Source organism: Xyrauchen texanus, chromosome 45 (assembly GCF_025860055.1).
Source record: "Xyrauchen texanus isolate HMW12.3.18 chromosome 45, RBS_HiC_50CHRs, whole genome shotgun sequence".
NCBI lineage: Eukaryota > Metazoa > Chordata > Actinopteri > Cypriniformes > Catostomidae > Xyrauchen > Xyrauchen texanus.
In genome coordinates, this window is record NC_068320.1 from 19,456,512 (window position 1) to 19,475,007 (window position 18,496).

General features: G+C 38.0%; 1 protein-coding gene across 1 annotated transcript; it reads left to right on the plus strand.

Annotated features, from left to right (window-relative positions):
* The first annotated feature begins 71 nt into the window (after positions 1–71).
* asb13a.2 (ankyrin repeat and SOCS box containing 13a, tandem duplicate 2) lies at positions 72–8,443 on the plus strand. The gene is made up of 6 exons (XM_052118831.1): positions 72–212; positions 900–1,087; positions 1,161–1,317; positions 1,756–1,890; positions 4,024–4,215; positions 5,647–8,443. The coding sequence occupies exons 1-6, from the start codon at positions 158–160 to the stop codon at positions 5,772–5,774; spliced, it is 855 nt and encodes a 284-aa protein (XP_051974791.1). The 5' UTR covers positions 72–157; the 3' UTR covers positions 5,775–8,443.
* Positions 8,444–18,496: the final 10,053 nt, after the last annotated feature.

Genomic DNA, 18,496 nt, shown 5'->3' on the forward strand with positions numbered 1-18,496 from the left:
CATATGCGATTGTTGCACACAGTAAACTACAACTCCCAGCGTTAACAGTGAAACGTCATCATGACCACGTGACATACATGCCGCATTTGTAAACACGACTGGATTCCTGCTTTGTTCTGTTCGCTATTTTTGTTTGGTTTATATAGTACTAATTTGTATGAAAACAGAGATGGAGGTGGCACCAGCTCGACCTTATTTTTTCGGTGACATTGGTAAGTCGCGTTGAATTAGGGCGTGTTTGCCGCAGTACCGTGTGTGCGGTCAGTACAGCAGTGGCATGCCATAGAAACAATATAACGTATTACGACCAATCACATTTTAAATTACAGCGTTGTCTATGCAAATAATGTCTAAACAGATCATTCAGTCATTGATTATGCCAGTGAGCATAACTTGTATTAATAATATAGTAAGTTTTAATGGTTATATTTTATTACAATTAACACATTACAGCGTTAACACTATAATAACTTCCATATAAGATTTATAATTCGTTTATTGTCCAATAATTTTTCACTTACAACGAATTACTTTGGTGTTTGTTTTATAACCTAATAAACATTTCATATTTCATAACCTAATAAAAATTAAATAAGGTATAAAAAACGTATTAAGTCCTTAAATAGGCATTAGGCCTATATAATGCTCTCTACAGATCAGATCATGTAAGTATATAGAGAGAGAGAGAGCGAGAGAGAGAGAGTTTAATGACATTTCTATCTATTTTATACTAAGTTAATGATCTGTTAAGCATAATATAATGAAGCAATAGTTTAATGACTTCATGAGATTTATTATATAAAACTTTGGTATAAAGTGGGCTGTTGTGTGGCTCTTGACTCTTAAGTTTATGGTTTTACTGCTTTAATGTATAGCAGGGTTGTTTGTGTGTGTATTAGGTTTCTGGGCAGAGAGGACAGAAGTTCATAAGGCTGCATATCAGGGTCAGGTGTCTGTGCTGCAGAGTTTAATTCAGAGTGGAGCTTCAGTCAATATTGTGGCAGTAGACTCTATCACCCCTCTCCATGAGGCTGCTACACGTGGACAAACACAGTGTGCGAGACTCCTGCTGGATGCAGGGGCACAGGTACCAGTCACAAACACACTGAAGCAGTGATTTTAATAAAACAACAAATCAAAACTGTCTCTTGGGTTTGCAGGTTGATGCAAGGAATGTGGATGGCAGCACTCCGCTGTGTGAGGCATGCTCCATTGGGAACTTTGAGTGTGTGAGGCTTCTTCTGGAGTATGGAGCAAAAGTTAACCCAACCCTTACCTCACGGACAACCTCCCCTCTACATGAGGCCTGCATGGGAGGTGAGTTTATACTATATGAAAACTAGATAGGTAAAGTTTGTCAAGAAACGCTGACGTTGGCTTGACAAAGCTTTGTCTGTATGTTTACACTAGTTAAGTTTGATGGTTATATAGACATTACAGTAAGACAAACAGCAAGTTAGCTAGATAGAAAAAAAATGCAAATATCGAGGTTTCAGTGAGGCACTTACAATAGAAGTGAATGGGAACAGTGAACGTGAATGTGGCTAATTTTGGAGGGTTTAAAACCAGAAATGTGAAGCATTTTATTTTGACTTTTTGCATATTTACATTTCTGTAGTATTACAGGCTAGTTCAGTTTTGCTAATTAAATTGTTCAGATTAACGTTTTTGAGTGTAAACCCTAACCTTAATGTAATTTACAATGTGCAAATATCTTCATATGTCAATATGAATGTATTCTGTATGACTTTTCAGGTAATGAAGATTGTGTAAAGTTAGTGATTGCTAAAGGAGCCAGTCTGGAGGCCTATGACCTGTACTATGGTACCCCACTACACGTAGCATGTGCCAGCCAACACCTGGAGTGTGTCAAGGTGCTACTGAATGCAGGTAAAGTCTTAATTAAAGGTGCACTCAGTATTTTTTTTCCTCATTAAAAAAACGTTTTACTCCAAAATAAATTAATTGTAATTTTGAAACGAATGTAAAAAAAATAAAAAATCTACATGGAGCGGGTCCGCACATGGGGGCTTCCATGTTATGATCACATGACCAGCCAAATACTACTCGCTTAATCTCAGTAACCACCTTGTTATTAGACACTTTCACTTATGTATTGAATTAATCAGGGCTGACTGAATAGTGAATATACAATGGCATCTGTAAATGAAAACACTGGTTATGGCCGTAACCGTGGTTCTGTGAATTCCAGATGACCGCCAGAGACTATAGTAGTAAATAATTGTAGCGGCAGCCAGATAGGTGAGAGCAAAAGCCACTGCAGAGGTTAGCAGAGGTTAACACGGTCCCCCTGGGGTATGTGAGGGGTGGGACTACCATGGGGACGATGCATGTGGGCATCATCAGAGCTATGAAATCTCTGCTGGGTCTAAGGTCGGTTGGGGGTATATGACGGAAGAGTGGCTGCATAGGTGCGTAACGATGGTCGCAAATGCACTTCTACAACACCTCAGAGACGTCTAGACCAAAAAGATGCCCGGGGACAATGTGAAAATCCCTCAGGGTTTCTTATAGTCCTCTGGCAATCTGGCTTGAGCGAGCCACACCTGACGGTGTGCAGTCAGAAGTTTCATAATGAGAGAGCCCAGTTCTGGTGTCATGTGTCCCATGGCCAGCAAGGCTGTCTGTAAGAACTGTGAAACAGAGGGATCCACTTCTACAGACTCCAAAGAGCTAGAGGCAGCAAAAATCAATTGGCAGATTGTGTTCTCAGCACGAGTGATGTCGGCAACTGGCTCGTATGCTTTTTTAAGAAAGGAATCTGTGCGGCCTCACTGGGTACTAGGGCATCAAATGTTCCCTGAAAGTGCTTCATCTGGTTTCTTTATTTTAAGCCCGAACCAAACCCAAAATCTAATTTCTTCTCTTAGCAAGTACTGTTGCAATACAGTAAACATACACAGTTTTAACAAGGCACAGTAGCCCCTTAGTTCACTAAAGCAGAAGGGAAAATTTATTTCCTTACCGTTTATTTGCTGAAACTTCACTTGGTGCAGAACAACCTTTAATAATATGAAACAATGGAACAGTCCCGTCTATGCAGCCTGAACTTGTTTAGAATGTTGAATCTTTGTGACACCTGCGCTAAAAAATGTGACGCAGCTCAAAGAAGGAGTGCAGGTGTCTCAACATGCGTTTTTGAACATGTGAAGTACTTTTAACTTGACATGGTGTTTAAAATATGCCGGTCCTGCACGAGATGCTGAAGAAAAAGAGAGACGTAGTGCAAATGTCAAAGACATCGTCCCACATGTGTTTAAACAATTGGAAAACAGAACAGACATGCATAAAAACACATTCAGTTTGAACAGCCCCTAACCCGTCCATTCGTGCACATCTGTGAGTGAGAGCACATGCGCAAAACAAATTCGGTAAGCCTATTTATTTTTTTATTAATTACAAACCGACTGAACACGAAGTCCTACTTGAAAAACTGACCTGAAATCGACTGACCGAACCCGTCGGGCTCATGTCGGGTTGCCGAAGTCTATTCCAAACCAAAGCAGAAATCAAATCGTCTCATATCACAAAAAATCAGCAGTTCCAATACAACGGCTTGTTAACTTGACAGTATGTAAACATCGATATGCAAAAATTCGTAAAAACAATAAGATCACCAGCAATCACCCCTACCTCAGATAGAACTCTGAGGCACAGTGACACCACATGTAGATATGTTTCACATTTAAAATGAGGAAAAAAAATATAATCTACCGACCCGGTCATGTAAAAGAAGTGGGGAGGGAGCACGGCCTTCTGGAACCCCAACAGTGATTATATAGCTATATTACAGACAATTAAACCTGATTTTGCTGATTTAATTTGCTTTGGAAAAGTGCTCGACTGTAATAAGTAGCTGACATCTGAACTCAACCAAAACATATTTAAAGAAATGTCAAAGTGGCACAAATGTTTGAACTGTTCCATTTCTATAAATACAGAAATTTGTGTCTGTAGATTTGTGTTGTTAAGAGTAGTCCTGTGTGTCATTCCTGTATGAAGGTGCGCGAGTGAACGCTGCTAGGCTGCATGAGACGGCCTTGCACCACGCAGCAAAGGCCAACAATGTGGACATGATTGAGCTGCTGGTGGAGTTCGGGGCCGACATTTATGCCAGAGACAAACACGATAAGAAGCCAGTCGACTACACAAGGTTGAACACGCCATCTGCACACTGCCTTCGGCATTGTGAAAGTGAGTTAAAATCAAAAAACCTTCAGTGGAACTGTACAGAAAGATTTTTTATTTTTTTTTGCTCTGCGTTAAGTTGCAATGTAAAATTGTTTACAATTTTGTAGGATAGGCTAGAGTGCTTAAGAAGAAGCCTCATAAAAACTTTTTAATGAAGTTGTAGTACCGAAAGTCTCCACCAGATAGTGCCCATGGCTAAATGATCAAGTCGTAGTAGGAACCGTACATTTATTTCTGATGCATTATATTGTGTGATGAATCAATGTTAATGTTAATGTTCTGCATTGGCTAAAAATAACAAATAACTTTATGAATTTTTTTGTAAGTGATGAAGTGTTGAAGTGTTATGTTTATTGTGAAGTGTTGGGGCTGTGGTTGTATTTTGCAATGCACCGAGTGGTGATTCATGGACAGTCTGTTGCCTTGATGCTGCTCAGGATGTTTTGGGCATGACGTTGTTAACAATCCTTAAAAGTTTATGACGATGAGATCCAAGGATGGATTCTTGTTTAGTCAGGCTGTCATGTCTGGAATCTGTGTCTCATCCACAAGACACCGTTTTGACCATTTCCAAGCACAACGCATCAGTGCTCCTCATCAGAATGTAAACAACATTTAAAGGGATAGTTTACCTAGAAATGAAAATTCTATCATCATTTACCTAATGTTGGTTTAAACTTGTGAGGCAGAATTTTATGGACTGTCATCCTTACTCAACATTTATTTTCATTGTATTGAAAAAACGAATTGGGTGAACTAGTCCTTGGGATAGTTCACTTAAAGTCATGGGTCCTATCCACCCCTGGGCCCAATGAGTAGGCTTTATGTGTGACCCCCCTGGTCACACGGCCCTGCTTGAAGCACATGAATAAGAATAGCAGAGTGAAAACATTCAGTTTTAGTCTATTAATAATGTGACAGCAGGTCTTGGTCTTCAATGCCCAAATTTTAACGTAGATTTATAAAGCAAGTAGGGTTTATATTATGGAAACTCTTTTGTCTTTATTTGGTTTCCATGCAGGGTAATGTCAACATAAAGGAGATTATCGGAAATGTTTCTTTATTGTAAGTGGGTGGAATGATGTTTGGATTTGTCCATTCAAATGTGCTTGTTGCCCTGGGAATCCTAGTAAAGTCTATTAGTTTATTGATTTAAAGGGATAGCTAACCATTTTCTTTATAATGTGGAACACAAGAGGAGATGTTACGTAAAAGTCATGTTGCTCTTTTCTATACAATGAAAGTGCAAATTTACTGAGATTTGCATTCGATTCAAAATATTAAAACATGTCACAATTCTCACCCAAATGTGGTTAAGTAAACTACTGGGTGAACAATTTTTTTTAAGATTAAAAACCAACATGTTACATGAAAATCAAAGCATTGTATGAAATAGTTGATTTGAGTGTTTAATGCTGCTCTGTGTTTCTGCAGGTAATCCTCTGTCTCTGCAGCATTTGAGCCGTATCACTCTTAGGACAGTTCTGGGCACCAGAGCTCTGGACGTGGTGACCAAACTCAACATTCCAAACTGTATTATTAGTTATCTCTTATACCAATGAAATCCTCACGCCAAGACACTGTGGAAAGATGGAACTCTTAGAGCTTTTTACCTCATCTGCACAAAAAATGTGAACAACAACAAATATAAGTAGTATCAGCACTTTACCGCATTAAAGGTGACGATATATATAGAGAGATTTTTTTCGATATTACAATACTTTCTCCTATCCCAGTTTAATGTGCTGAGACAACTTGTAAGCCTTTCATCGGTTGATTTCCCAAAGAGTGTAAACACTGTTCTGTAGCAATATCAAAACATTGCTATGTTTGTTTGAGCAGACTGACTTGTCGACATCTGGCTCAACCCATGTGTGAGTTTGGGGAAGGACTTCATGTTGGACTGAAAACTAGAACATTTTTGGGAAACTAGTTTGGAAACAATCATTATTTTTAATTACACGCTTCATGTTTAAGTAATTGAAGCACAATATATTAAAATAGTATGTAGGAAATTTTAAATTCCTACACATGAGTTCAGTAACTCAGCACTTCTCAACAAAGCACTCTGGCATTGAATGTAAGATATGTTGTTCTAATGCATTCCTACTGTAAGGTGATTTTAAAGGAATTTAGTACAAGTTACACTCGATCAACAGCATTTATGGTGTAATGTTGATTGCAACAACATAAAAAAAAAAAAAAATGGTTTTAATGGTTGTTTTAGGGTTCACGGTATTAGGTCGTAAGCAAAAATAAGGTTAGTACGTTGAAAATGTTAAAATGCATATTGTGTACGTCTTGTGGCCATACATTTGAAACGGTGTGTATTTTAACATATACAGATAGACCCCTATTCACTTTCACTGTAAGTGCCACACTGCAGCCCAGATATTTATTTATTTTTATTTTATTAAGAAAAGGATGGATAAGTTAAAATATTTGCGTTGAGAAAATATCACTCTTAATCTGGCAGCTGTCCAGGACCTGCTCTGACCATTAAGTGAAGTCCAGGAAAACAGCAGTAAATTAGTCGCTCTGACGACAGACTCTTTGCACGAGCACAACACTCAATAGAGTGGTTATGAGCATGTGAACATCTGCAACTATCCTCTCCAGATGTCACAATGAGATTTCATTCATTGTACAGTAGGTGAACACACCGGCTTAGGCAAAGCGCTAAACTGAGCATCTATTACAGGGGTGCTATTGCACAGGCATGGGAGCGGCTGCCATGCATATTATGACAAGCACCTGGAGTTACACCACTGTTGTTGCACATTAATTGTCTGTGCTTCAAAGTAGTGATGCCATGGTTACATGATTTCAGCGGTGACAAGAAGCCAATGTAGGACAGTGTTTTTCTGTAGAATCTGCTGCAATAGCTCTCTCATTTCTTGCAGTGTGTTTTCTAGCATTTTACCATCTATAGTAGAGACTCATCATTTACTCACCTTCATGTCATTCCAAACCCATATGACATACTCTCTTGCCTGGAACACAAAAATACATTTTAGATTAGTCTGTCACCATTCACTTTAATTGCATCTTTTTCCCTACTTTGAAAGTGTATGGTGACTGTGTATGGTGTATGGCTGTTAGTCCGTAACATGTGCCTATGTGTTACACTGATGAAAGAGGGTTTGGAGAATAAAAGTACATTTTCACTTTTGGGTGAACTATACCTTTAAGCAACTGTGTGTTCCCTTACTTTGCAACTGTTCATACAGTTCACATCGCTGCTATTTTATCTTTGGTCAGGTTGTCTGAGTGGAAAATGTATGTAAGTCTGTGGTGTTATTGGTTAATATTTGTCCCGCCCATGCGGCCTTGGTTACATCAGCAAAAAAAATAAAATAGTCAGTTTTGAGGCAGAGAAATTTTTACGTTTTGATTAAATAGTATAAAAACAAACATACTTTAGAATAATTTTCATTGATACCAGGTACTTTCACTAAAGAGTCAACTTTAGTATCAACAAGTTGATTTTAGGTTGTATTTAATTTATTGCAATACAATATATGAGAACTTGCAATTTAGGTTTATCACCACAAAATATATTTTGTTATGCATTTATGGAACCTTCCTCATGCCAGACAGAGTTAAAGCAATTTGTTCCAGTGACTCTTTCTTGAATTTATCTTTAAGCTGCTCATTCAGTCAGATATTTGTTTCCTAATTGATTTAAGTGTGTCAGAGATTAGTTTTGCTAGTTTGACCCTCAGTTTGCAAAGTTCTCTTTATCCATCTGACTCCTGTACATCCCATTTTCCTCCTCCGGCTTCTTATGAAGTACAGAATGTTCTATAAATAGTCAGGCAGTCCAGAAATAAAACACGATCCAAGTGCTTGTGTTTTTTGAGCTGGAAAATGAGTTCCTCTTCCTGTGCACTTATCCAGAGCCCATGAGCGCTGAATCAGACCTTAAAAACTGAGCAGAGAGGGAGGCCAGGAATGTTGTTATTAGAGCTAAATGATTTTCTGAAATTAAACTTACTGAGACAGGACAGTTGCTATTGAAAGAATGCCACCTTTTCCTTTTTTATTAGCCCTCATCTTAAAAACAACTGCCTTAATTGTTTGAACCAAACTAGAATTCTGGGATGTTCTAAAGAACTCAAAATGTTTTGATGTGCATGGCTGGCTGCCTGGATTGTTGTTGTTTTGGTTAGTTATTCCATGGCTTGAATTCTTTTCACACAAGCTAGGTTGTACATAGTATTATAATAAATTGCAGGGGGGAAAATACTGTTAAAAATGTCTTGCATAATGCTTATTATGCTAAATTATTTAAGGTTTGTCATTAAGTCTTCATTAAGTAAATATTTAAATGTAGAATTTGACTTTGTGTCATTTGTTTGTCTTTGTTTTCCCACATTATAATCAAGAATGGTTATGTTTGATATATACCCTACAACAATGAACACTGAAGAATCCCCATTGAGAAAACAACATAATTAAAGGGATAGTTCACCCAAATATGAAAATTCTTACATTAACTCACCCTCATGTCATCCCAGATGTGTATGATTTTCTTTCATTTACTGATTTCAATTTTTTTTTAGAAGAATATCTCAGCTCTACTTGTTTATACAATGCAAGTGAAATCTGAAGGTCCAAAAAGCAGACAAAAGCAGCATAAAAGTAATCCATACTACTCCAGTGGTTAAATCCATGTCTTTAGAAGCAATATATGTGTGGATGAGAAACGGATCAATATTTAAGTCTTTTTTTACTCTAAATCTACTGATATACTGATCTGTTTGTCAACCACATCTATCATATCGCTTCTGAAGACATGGATATAGCCACTTGAGTCCTATGGATTACGTTCATGTTTACGTTATGTGATGTTTTGGAGCTTCAAAGATCTGGCCACCATTCACTTGCACTGTATGGACCTACAGAGCTGAGATATTCTTCTAAAAATCTTTGTTTGTGTTGAAGAAAGCAAGTCATACACATAATCTGGGATGACATGAGAGTGAGTAAATAATTAGAGAATTTTCATTTTTTGGTGAACTATCCCTTTAAAGTACATTTTGGAAGTTATATAAGCTTGAGAAACATAATTCTCCAATTAATTAGTTCCAGGTTTAGCCCTCATGGACGTCTGAAGAAGTTACAGTTCTTTGCTGGTCTTTTTCTAAGTCTCCTTTTGGTTTACCACCACTAGGTGGCTCTGCAGCTTATACATTTGACTAGAGTTATCTGTGTGAATTCAAGTCATGCTTCTTTGTGACCAAGATATAACCATAAAGTCGTGGAATTCATGACTATATTCAAGGATAATGCATAATTTTTTTCTTATCTTTTCACAGTAATGAAAATTGTTCATTAAATCACTGTAGTGGTGGTGAGCATTAGCCATGTCTGAAGCTCTTTAATGTAGAGTAAACGGTATATTTTCATGAAAGCACTGGCCAGAGAGACGTTTTCCTCAGAAAAGAAGCTCTAGGTTTCTTGTGTTGATCACATTAATGAGTGTCACACTGACCTTTCACCTATGAGCTGCACAGAATATAGAACAGACTCGGAAGTGTTCAATTCAGCAGCAGCTGTTGTGGGAATGGTAGACCTTCACCCTATCCCAACATGGCCGGCACAGAGTGGCAATCGGGAAGATCGGGAGGACACAGTTGTGCACTTTCACTGCAATTTCAATGCAAGTGAATGGTGATCAGAACTCAGAAGGAAAAAAAATCACATAAATGCAGCATAAAAGTAATCCATACTACTCCAGTGGTTTAATCCATGTCTTCAGAAGTGATATTATAGGTGTGGGTGAGAAACATATATTGAAGTTTTATTTTACTATAAATTCTCCTCCCTGCCCAGTAGAGGGCGATATGCTTATGTAAATCACCAAAAACAGAAGAACTCTAAAGAGGGAAGAGCGCTTAAGAAAGTGTAGAAAATAGTAAATATAGTAGTAATATTATAGTAAAAAATTACTTAATTATTGATCTGTTTCTCACCACTTCTCATTTACTTGCATTAAATGGACCAACAGAGCTGAGATATTCTTCTAAACATCTTCATTCATGTTCTGCAGAATAAAGTCATACACATCTGCGATGGCATGAGGGTGAGGAAATGATCAGATATTCCTTTGAAATGCACTTATTTTTACAACACATACAATGAAGTCTTATGACTAAGTGAAAATCTTATTGAATGCCATATGTGGTATAATGACACGGAGAGTTTAAATACTTTTCAAGTAATTGCATATATTGCATATTTTTGCTGCGATATTGTTTTATTGTTATCATCTTCATCTTCACCTTTTGGGTGTGGGCTGACTTGGACATGACATCCCGGGCTGAATATGAATTCCACAACGGCCCTGCACCAGGGTGTGCATTTCAATCAAATTCTAAGAATTATTATGCTAATTTCTGTACATGCAGTACAATATTGTCATGTGTTACAGCATGTTCATCAATTCATTGACACCAAACCTTGTCATGCAAGAAGAATAACACACCTGATTGCACAATCAGTAGGATTGGAACAAACATCTGCTTTCAGGGAACAGCATGAGATGGTTATAATAGATGCTTTTGAGGTAAAAGATTGTGACCTAATGTTGGAGGATAGAGATGAAGCAGATTCTGGTTGTAAGATGGTGCACTGATTGTCTTTAAAGGCTCCCAAGCACATATCACTTCAAATCCACTCAGGCATTCAGACTCAATGAGAAACAGATGTGTGTGGATGATGCATGGCATCAAAGCCAAGCTCTGCTCCAAAAATGCATGCAGGACTGTTCTGCCCAAACACATATACTGTAAACTCACATAAGACAAATCGACAATTTTGCATTGTGATTTAAACTCTTTGTTTGTTACAGATTGGCGGCACCTTTGCGGCACACATTAGAGTAAACTGATTTATACAGTGAAAGACATCTGCTGAACTGAAAAGAGGTGGAGAGGTTGTCTCTAAATCTTGGTTGCTTGTCATTTGTCATGTGACTTACAATTCACTAATTACAGAGACAGCTCCTTCTTGAGAAATATATGTTCAAGTGACTTACACTGGTGTTTGCCTTGCAGTGGTTGCTCCTATCTAGGATCAGATCATAATCACTAGACAACTATCACTACTTATCTGTTTTATGTAGTCTACTGTTCAGAGCTGAGACAATGGACACAAAAAAATAATTGTAGATGTCTAGTCAGAAAAATGCATCTCTGTCCAGCTGACAGAAGCGTAGAATAGACTAAACACACAGTCATCTGTCTTTGTTTCCCCTTCTCGCTCTAAATTATCCTACCATCTGTGCGTGTGATGTTTTTTCCTAAAGGGAGTCCCTCTATTGGTTATTAAAGCAACACACCACATGGTGACCACAGCAACTTTCCATTTTAGTTGCTCTCAGTCGTTACATTATTTTGATCGTTTCAATGCACTGCAGGTGTTCTGTGTGTACTTTACTGTACACTGTGTGTGGGGAAATATAGGTAAAAAACCCTTCACTTAACTTGATACATTTCTCTAGTTTAAGCATCTGTAAGTGAGTTCTGCACCACCAACGCAAAAAACTTCCCCAAACAGGTCACCCCACAGAAATCTCTCACCATTGGCAGAGAGCTGCACCCCCCCCCCCCCCCAGAAGACTAATGTAATTAGCAGATTACATTAGTCTTCTAGTGCCCACTGTGGAGCAAAACTATTTGGTTGTATATTTATCAATCAAAGTCATCTTTGCCACCTGCTGAGCTATGTGAATCACATGCTGAAAACCAAAACAAGAACAGTATGTGCTCCAGGTAGCTTCTTCTCACTCCTCAAAACTGTCAATTAGCCATTTACCCTGTGTAGTAATGACAAGGTGTGTCATGGTTCAGTAGTTTAGTGATTTTGTTGGAACATTGCTTATGAAAGACTGCTCTTGCCTAGAGCGATCAGTACTCCTGATCTGGCTTTTCAAGTTCATCCCATTGTGGTGTAAAGCAAGTCAATAAGATGATGCAGAGATGTTTGGGAGCACCGTTCTTATGAGCCATGCTTATAATTAGCTTAAGTCTTATACAACAGCTTTATGTTACTTAATAAAAGGGATAAACCCCAACACTTTTATTGATTGAGTTGTTTGGAGATGTTTACGAGGTTTAACTTATGTCATCAGGGTTATGCCCTTAAAAGGAACCAATGTTGTGTTTGAAGTGAAGGTAGTCGTTTTAGGGGTATTAAAGATGAGACAGAGGGGAGGACAGAATTTCAAGTTGTAAGAAGTGTGTAAAATCGTTTAGTGTAGGTTAGTATACAGTATGCATGCTGAGCACCACCGTTTATACTTTGACTAATGAACCGGAAGTAATATTAGCCTAATACTGTATCATAGGCAATGTTCAGAATAGAATACTATCCCGGATAGCACACGTACATCTCCAATATGTTTTGGATCTTTTCATCTGGAAAGCATTGCATTCTAATTACCTAAACGTCTAAAATATACATCTGCTAAATGTCTTATTGATATCCGACAGAAAACGTCTTATAGACGTATTGCAGATGAGCAAACAACCCAGATAGCACTCGTACATTTGAGATGTCTGTTTTAGATCTTTTCATCTGGAACGCATCACAATCTAATAAACATCTGCTAAACATCTTAAAAAGATCAAATTTACAAGTGTTCTAAATTATAAACATCTCAAAGAGATCTGATGAATATCTTATTGACATCCGAGACATAATTTTTGATGGACGCCTTATAGATGCATTGCAGATGAGTAAACAATGTAAAAAATACATGACATCATCACAGTGCACGTGAGTGGCAAATTAGAGTTGGAAATGAAAATGGTTATTTGGCCTTTTTAATTCAATTTTGTTTTGAATTAAAACAAAACCTGTGGCTCAGGTGGTAGAGTGGGTGGTCCACTAATTGCAGGATTGGCGGTTCGATTACCGGCCCACACGACTCCACATGCTCAAGTGTCCTTGGGCAAGACGCTGGACCCCAAGTTGTACCCAATGGCAGGCTAGCGACCTTGCATGGCAGCTCTGCCGTCATCGGTGTGTGAGTTTGTGAGTGTGAATGGGTGAATGAGTCATAGTGCACTTTGAATACCGCTAAGTTTAAAAAGGCGCTATATAAGTGCAGACCATTTACCATTTGTTCAAAACATTTAGTAACTTTTGGTAGTTCGACCAAATAATAAGTACAATTACTTACATCCCTCCTGGTATATTAATCATCTGGTTATTCATTCAAATAATAAAGCTGTTAAGCCATGATGTCAATTTCTAGGTGGACCCAGAAGGCTAATTTATTAGAGAATTAACAATGGGTTTTTATATTGGGGTTTTTCAATTAATGGTAACATTACTTGAAGATACTAGGATGTTTTGCTTTACAACATAAATTGCACACAGTCATACCTCAAATGGGAATTTTGAAGCCGCTGTGTATAAAGAAAAATGTGTCGCTAACAAGTTGTTAAAAAAGGACTACAGTTACCACAAGCATGTGAGTCTTTGTGGCGGATGAAACGGAAAACCAAAGTCTTTATCTAGCTAATTATTTTTACATTTAGGGTATTACTGTGTGTCATTAATGTAGTAGAACAAAATGTTGTTCTTATACCCTAATCCTGAGAGAACCCATGGCTCAAAAATGCTAATTCTCTTCTGGGTTTTTGAACTACAACCTGAACAGGTTTATTAACATACTGTGCATAGAGTACGTACTATTTACTGCAGACATAGTAAGAGTAGTATGATAGTATGCTATTCAAAACATAGCCATTATATAGGTCCAGTCAGCTTTGTTAAAATAGTCAGTCCTGACAGGATGAGCTCATGTTATGCTAATTTGATTCAGATGTTGTGCTGTTTAATGGGAAATGGGACATATTAGACCTGTTGCAAGCTGGTTGTTCCTGCATCATCATCATCCATCTTCACTTGTGAAATTTGGTGTGAACACACAGCTATTCTCAAGGTAAATAATACCACACTTACCCTTTAACTTTCATGTTGTTATGAAGTTATCTTGCTGTTAAACAAATAGCTTGAAAATAAATCGTCCTTTTGCATTCCTAAGAAAATGTTAAGAGAAAAAATAGGCAGAGAAATAGAGATAAAGAGATCACTAATCACGCTTTCAATGTTTGCATTGTATTTTGACTGTGTGCACCCCAACCAGCTTGATTTAACATAAACCACATTGGCATAAATCTTAGTGCTGTGTCCATGGCACAGGGTTGTTTGACGTTTGGATTAGCACAGATAAGATACACTGCTATAAAAACACAGCTAGGTGCCAAGCTGGCAAGAAATATAATGGACTCTGAAAGTCTGAAATCACATTGAAAATCTGGAAAATTCAAACCAGAAAATAAACAATTTTAGGATTTAAAAAATGTTAAACAAATAAATATTCAAATCAAATAAGCACATTTGTGACATTGGCCATCCTTTGCATGAAAGATCAAATGTCTTTGTTTTCACTGAAGCACACAAGATGCTCTTTGAAACATTCTCATATCATTTCTGGATAACATTGATCATTTAAGTGCATGCTGTCAGTAAAGCAAAAGGGGGACAGACTAAATACTAATACATTCTGAGATGCATGTCAGTTTTTTAATTAAACTCTTAATAATATGTAATGAAAACAAGTGTATTAAATTATAGAAATGCAAAATAGAATAATTTTCTCTTGTGTTCCCAGACCTTTTGATCCCAACTATATTGTCCAACAAAGAATAGCCATATCGCTTGCTCAGTTTTAACCTCAGTGAGCTCTTTATATAAGCTAGTAAGAGTTTTATGTGACTGCACATGTATTTTAGTGTTTTATACATAGGCCAATGCTGTTGTTGAGTTATTCTGAGACGGTAATTCCACATTTGATTGAGAACATTCTTCTCCTTACAGCTCACCTTCCTTCTGTGGCTCCTATGAGCATGGTTTAAGTTGGCTAAATCAAACTTAATCATAATGTGCTGTGAGGTTGTAGGGCTAATCACTGCGGGCGGGCAAAGAAAGTGTTTGTGTCGTTTGGCTGGTTTATGAGTGTGTTGGAACTGTCCAAGTTTGTTAGATTCAAGAGGCACGTGTTTGCTCCCTGTGTCTTTTATTTAAGTGCCGCATGCACAATAATGGAGTCATAAGCCATTTGTCTCAGTTAAGCTGCAGTTTTTGTTTATGTGGTGGGTCTTGGCTTGGCTTTTAGCATGATATTCGGTTGTCTAAGTGCTTTCTGTCTGCCTTTAAAGTTTTGCGAATCTGTTCAATTTCAAGACTGACCCCAAAAGGAACCTACACCCCACATCCTTCTCTTGGTTTGCTTCATGGGTTTTTGTTATTCTTCCTCTGTCTTCAACAACATCGCAAACCCTACTTTCTTCCACTATCTGGTTGACTGAGATCTTGGCCTCTGTCTGTGCTTTTGTACCATAGAAAACCTTGTTTTGACTTTTATCTCTGTAGATATAGTAACTGTAGATATGCATGTTTTAAGGTCTAGCAAAACATTCTATTCATACCCTTTACTGTACTATTCTGGACACGCCCTTTGCCTTCCATTGGTTGAACAAACAGATAGTCCCACCCCCGTGCTTACAACATTAGTTGAGCCAGCGTTGGGAATTTCAAACAAACATTGAGTGTGTTTTCATGCACACAATATGCTGATAACTGCCAAAATGAGCTTAATGAAAAAACCCTATTATCTGCTTTGAAGTCAAACCGTGAAGAGCCATGTGCACAACACTTGCGTACACTGAATAAGCCGGTAAGAAAGGTGTTTACATGTGAAGCGAAATCGGGGTAATGGGCAAATATCTACTTGTGTCGATCGGTTTATTCTTGCGCTGTTTACGACCTTACAACGATAAAGGAAAATGGTTTAACTTGTTTTCATGACCACACATGTTGTCAGCATAAGCATAATTGGTGTAAAAACATGCATAATGCACTCTGTGTTTACATGACACGAAATCATCTGACTGAGCTCTGCTTTTGATGTCAAGACGTAAACGACCATGCACAGCATTTTTCGCACAATAGATATACCGCTAAGAAAGGTGTTTTACTTGCATAGCAAATCAGGGTAATGGGCAAAAATCTATGTGTGTCGATTGTTTTTTGCTTAAACCATTAATGACCTTGCCCCGATAAAAGAAAATAGTTTTAAGTGTTTACCTTACATGTTGTGGTCATGTTTGGAATGGAATGCTATCTTACAACTTATTGAATACTGTGCATTTTACACCAATTGTATCCAGTATACATAAGAATGATGTGCTTTTTACAAGTTGCTCAGTTTTCAACATTTTAAGTGTTTTTTCTGATATGCTGTGGATCACACATTCTCGTGTCTAAATTTGGGTCACCAAACTTATGAGTCTTTTATTATTTCATGTCAAAATGTCAAAGCTGCTCTTTTCCATAAAATGAAAATGCATGTTGATCTCTGATGGCCAAGTTCAGTTGTATTTTTTGCTTGCGTGTTTGGATTTGTTATCCATCTTCTGTCTTCACCAATATCTCAAACCCTGCTTTCTTCCTCTATCCGGCTTACTGAGATACTAGCCTCCTGTCTGCACGTATACTGTTGAAAGCCTGTGTTATTGTTTGGCTCTTAATCGTAGTAACCATAGATATGTGTGTTTAAAGGTAGAGCAAAACATCCTAATCATACTGTCTCAAAAGAATGTTTGAGTGGTAAAACAAAAGACTTCCAAATGAAGCTTCCTTGAGGCAGCTGCTCAGTCCATCACTTGCCATCCTGCCATGCTTTTGAACACCTCCCAACATTCTTTTAATTTCTAAAGTCAAACAATGCCTCGGAGGTCACCCAGCGCATACCGCAGGGACATGACCCTTATAAACTTGGTTCCCCATTAGACCCCATGTGTTAGTCCCTTAGCATTAACAAGCACAAACTCTGAGATCAAACAAAATCCTTCTTGTTAAAGGCAGACATATGGTATGGTCAAACCAAAGAGTTTTCTACTCTCTTTGAACTGGGAAAAGATTCCTATCAGGCATATATTCTTCAAAGTCTTAATATAAAAGAGTTGTAGACTCTACCTACAAGCTCCCAATAAAAAATTGTTTATAATGGAGGTACTTGGATTGTGAAAAGTTAAAGGATTAAACCCATAATTTTACTGATATTGGGTTGACCCCTATGTCGTAGGTTGTAAATACCCTACTGAAAAGACTAGCATCTCTGCCTAACAGAAAAGTCATTAAGGATTAGCCTAAGGTGGTTTTACCACTCCCAGCCTGACCAAGATGGTTTTCATATGATCTAGCTGTTCTTGCAGCATGACAACCACCTGAAAAAGACCATGCTGGTTGACCAGTCTCACCAGCTAAGTATTGCTGGTGAATTGCATGTATATGCTATTGCAGTAACCAGAATACTGCCTAACCAGCCTCAACCAGAATGGAAGTCATGCTGGATTAAACAGGATTTTTCAGCAGGGTAAAGTACATAGTCAAATATTGTCAAGTTCTTTCACACGTAGTAACCTATTACAAAGTAAACACCTTAACAGACATTGCAATATAGCCAAATGTCTGGTGCACTAACTCTGGCGAATACATTTCACACTAGAGGCCTGAACGACAGGTTGGCTGATTTGGCTTTTTCTTTTGGGTACAAGGCACACCCTTACGTAATGTCTGGTGTGCTTGCATTGTTGTTGTGGAGAGAATTCACATGCTTTCTTTGTTTAAATAATTGTGACATTAGCAATAGGAATTGTCTTTAGGAAAATAGTTTACACTTTGGATCCAGATACTTTGCTGGCTGTCAACCGAGCATGAAGGCAAACTAGACAAATGTAAGCGTATATTGTATTAATTGGGTTTGAACGTGTGTGGGTGTAAAATTGACTTCTGCCATTTTAGTATGTAGCACGGTTCAGGCAGCTGTCTTAAATATCATTATGAGACCTTAAGGCTAAATCTTCCTTTTCAGGAGGGAAACCCATAGTGAATATTTTTAGTTTCATATAAGCAGTCAGTGGGCTGATGTGTTCACCTTACTGCTTTAAACACTTGCTTAAATGCAGACACACAACGATACTGATGACAGAGATGGTTTGAGCACGTGTGTGCGAGCACATGTGTGTGCGTGTGTGCGTGTGGGCGTATGGCCTTGAAACGGGCAGGTGTGACTCATGTTTTCAAAAAAGGTAACCTGAGGGGCAAAGGCTAAGCTATGAATGAAGCAGTAAGGTGTGTGGATGTTTTAGCTGCAGTTTTAAGGTGTAAACATGGCACTTTGACCGTTCCATCCTGACAATGA

Bases quoted from the DNA above. Each gene is read 5' to 3' on its own strand.
- asb13a.2 (XM_052118831.1), top strand. From the start codon at position 158: ATGAAAACAGAGATGGAGGTGGCACCAGCTCGACCTTATTTTTTCGGT. The intron at 1,088-1,160 runs GTACCAGTCACA...TTGGGTTTGCAG, and splicing joins TGCTGGATGCAGGGGCACAG to GTTGATGCAAGGAATGTGGA. The intron at 1,891-4,023 runs GTAAAGTCTTAA...TCCTGTATGAAG, and splicing joins CAAGGTGCTACTGAATGCAG to GTGCGCGAGTGAACGCTGCT.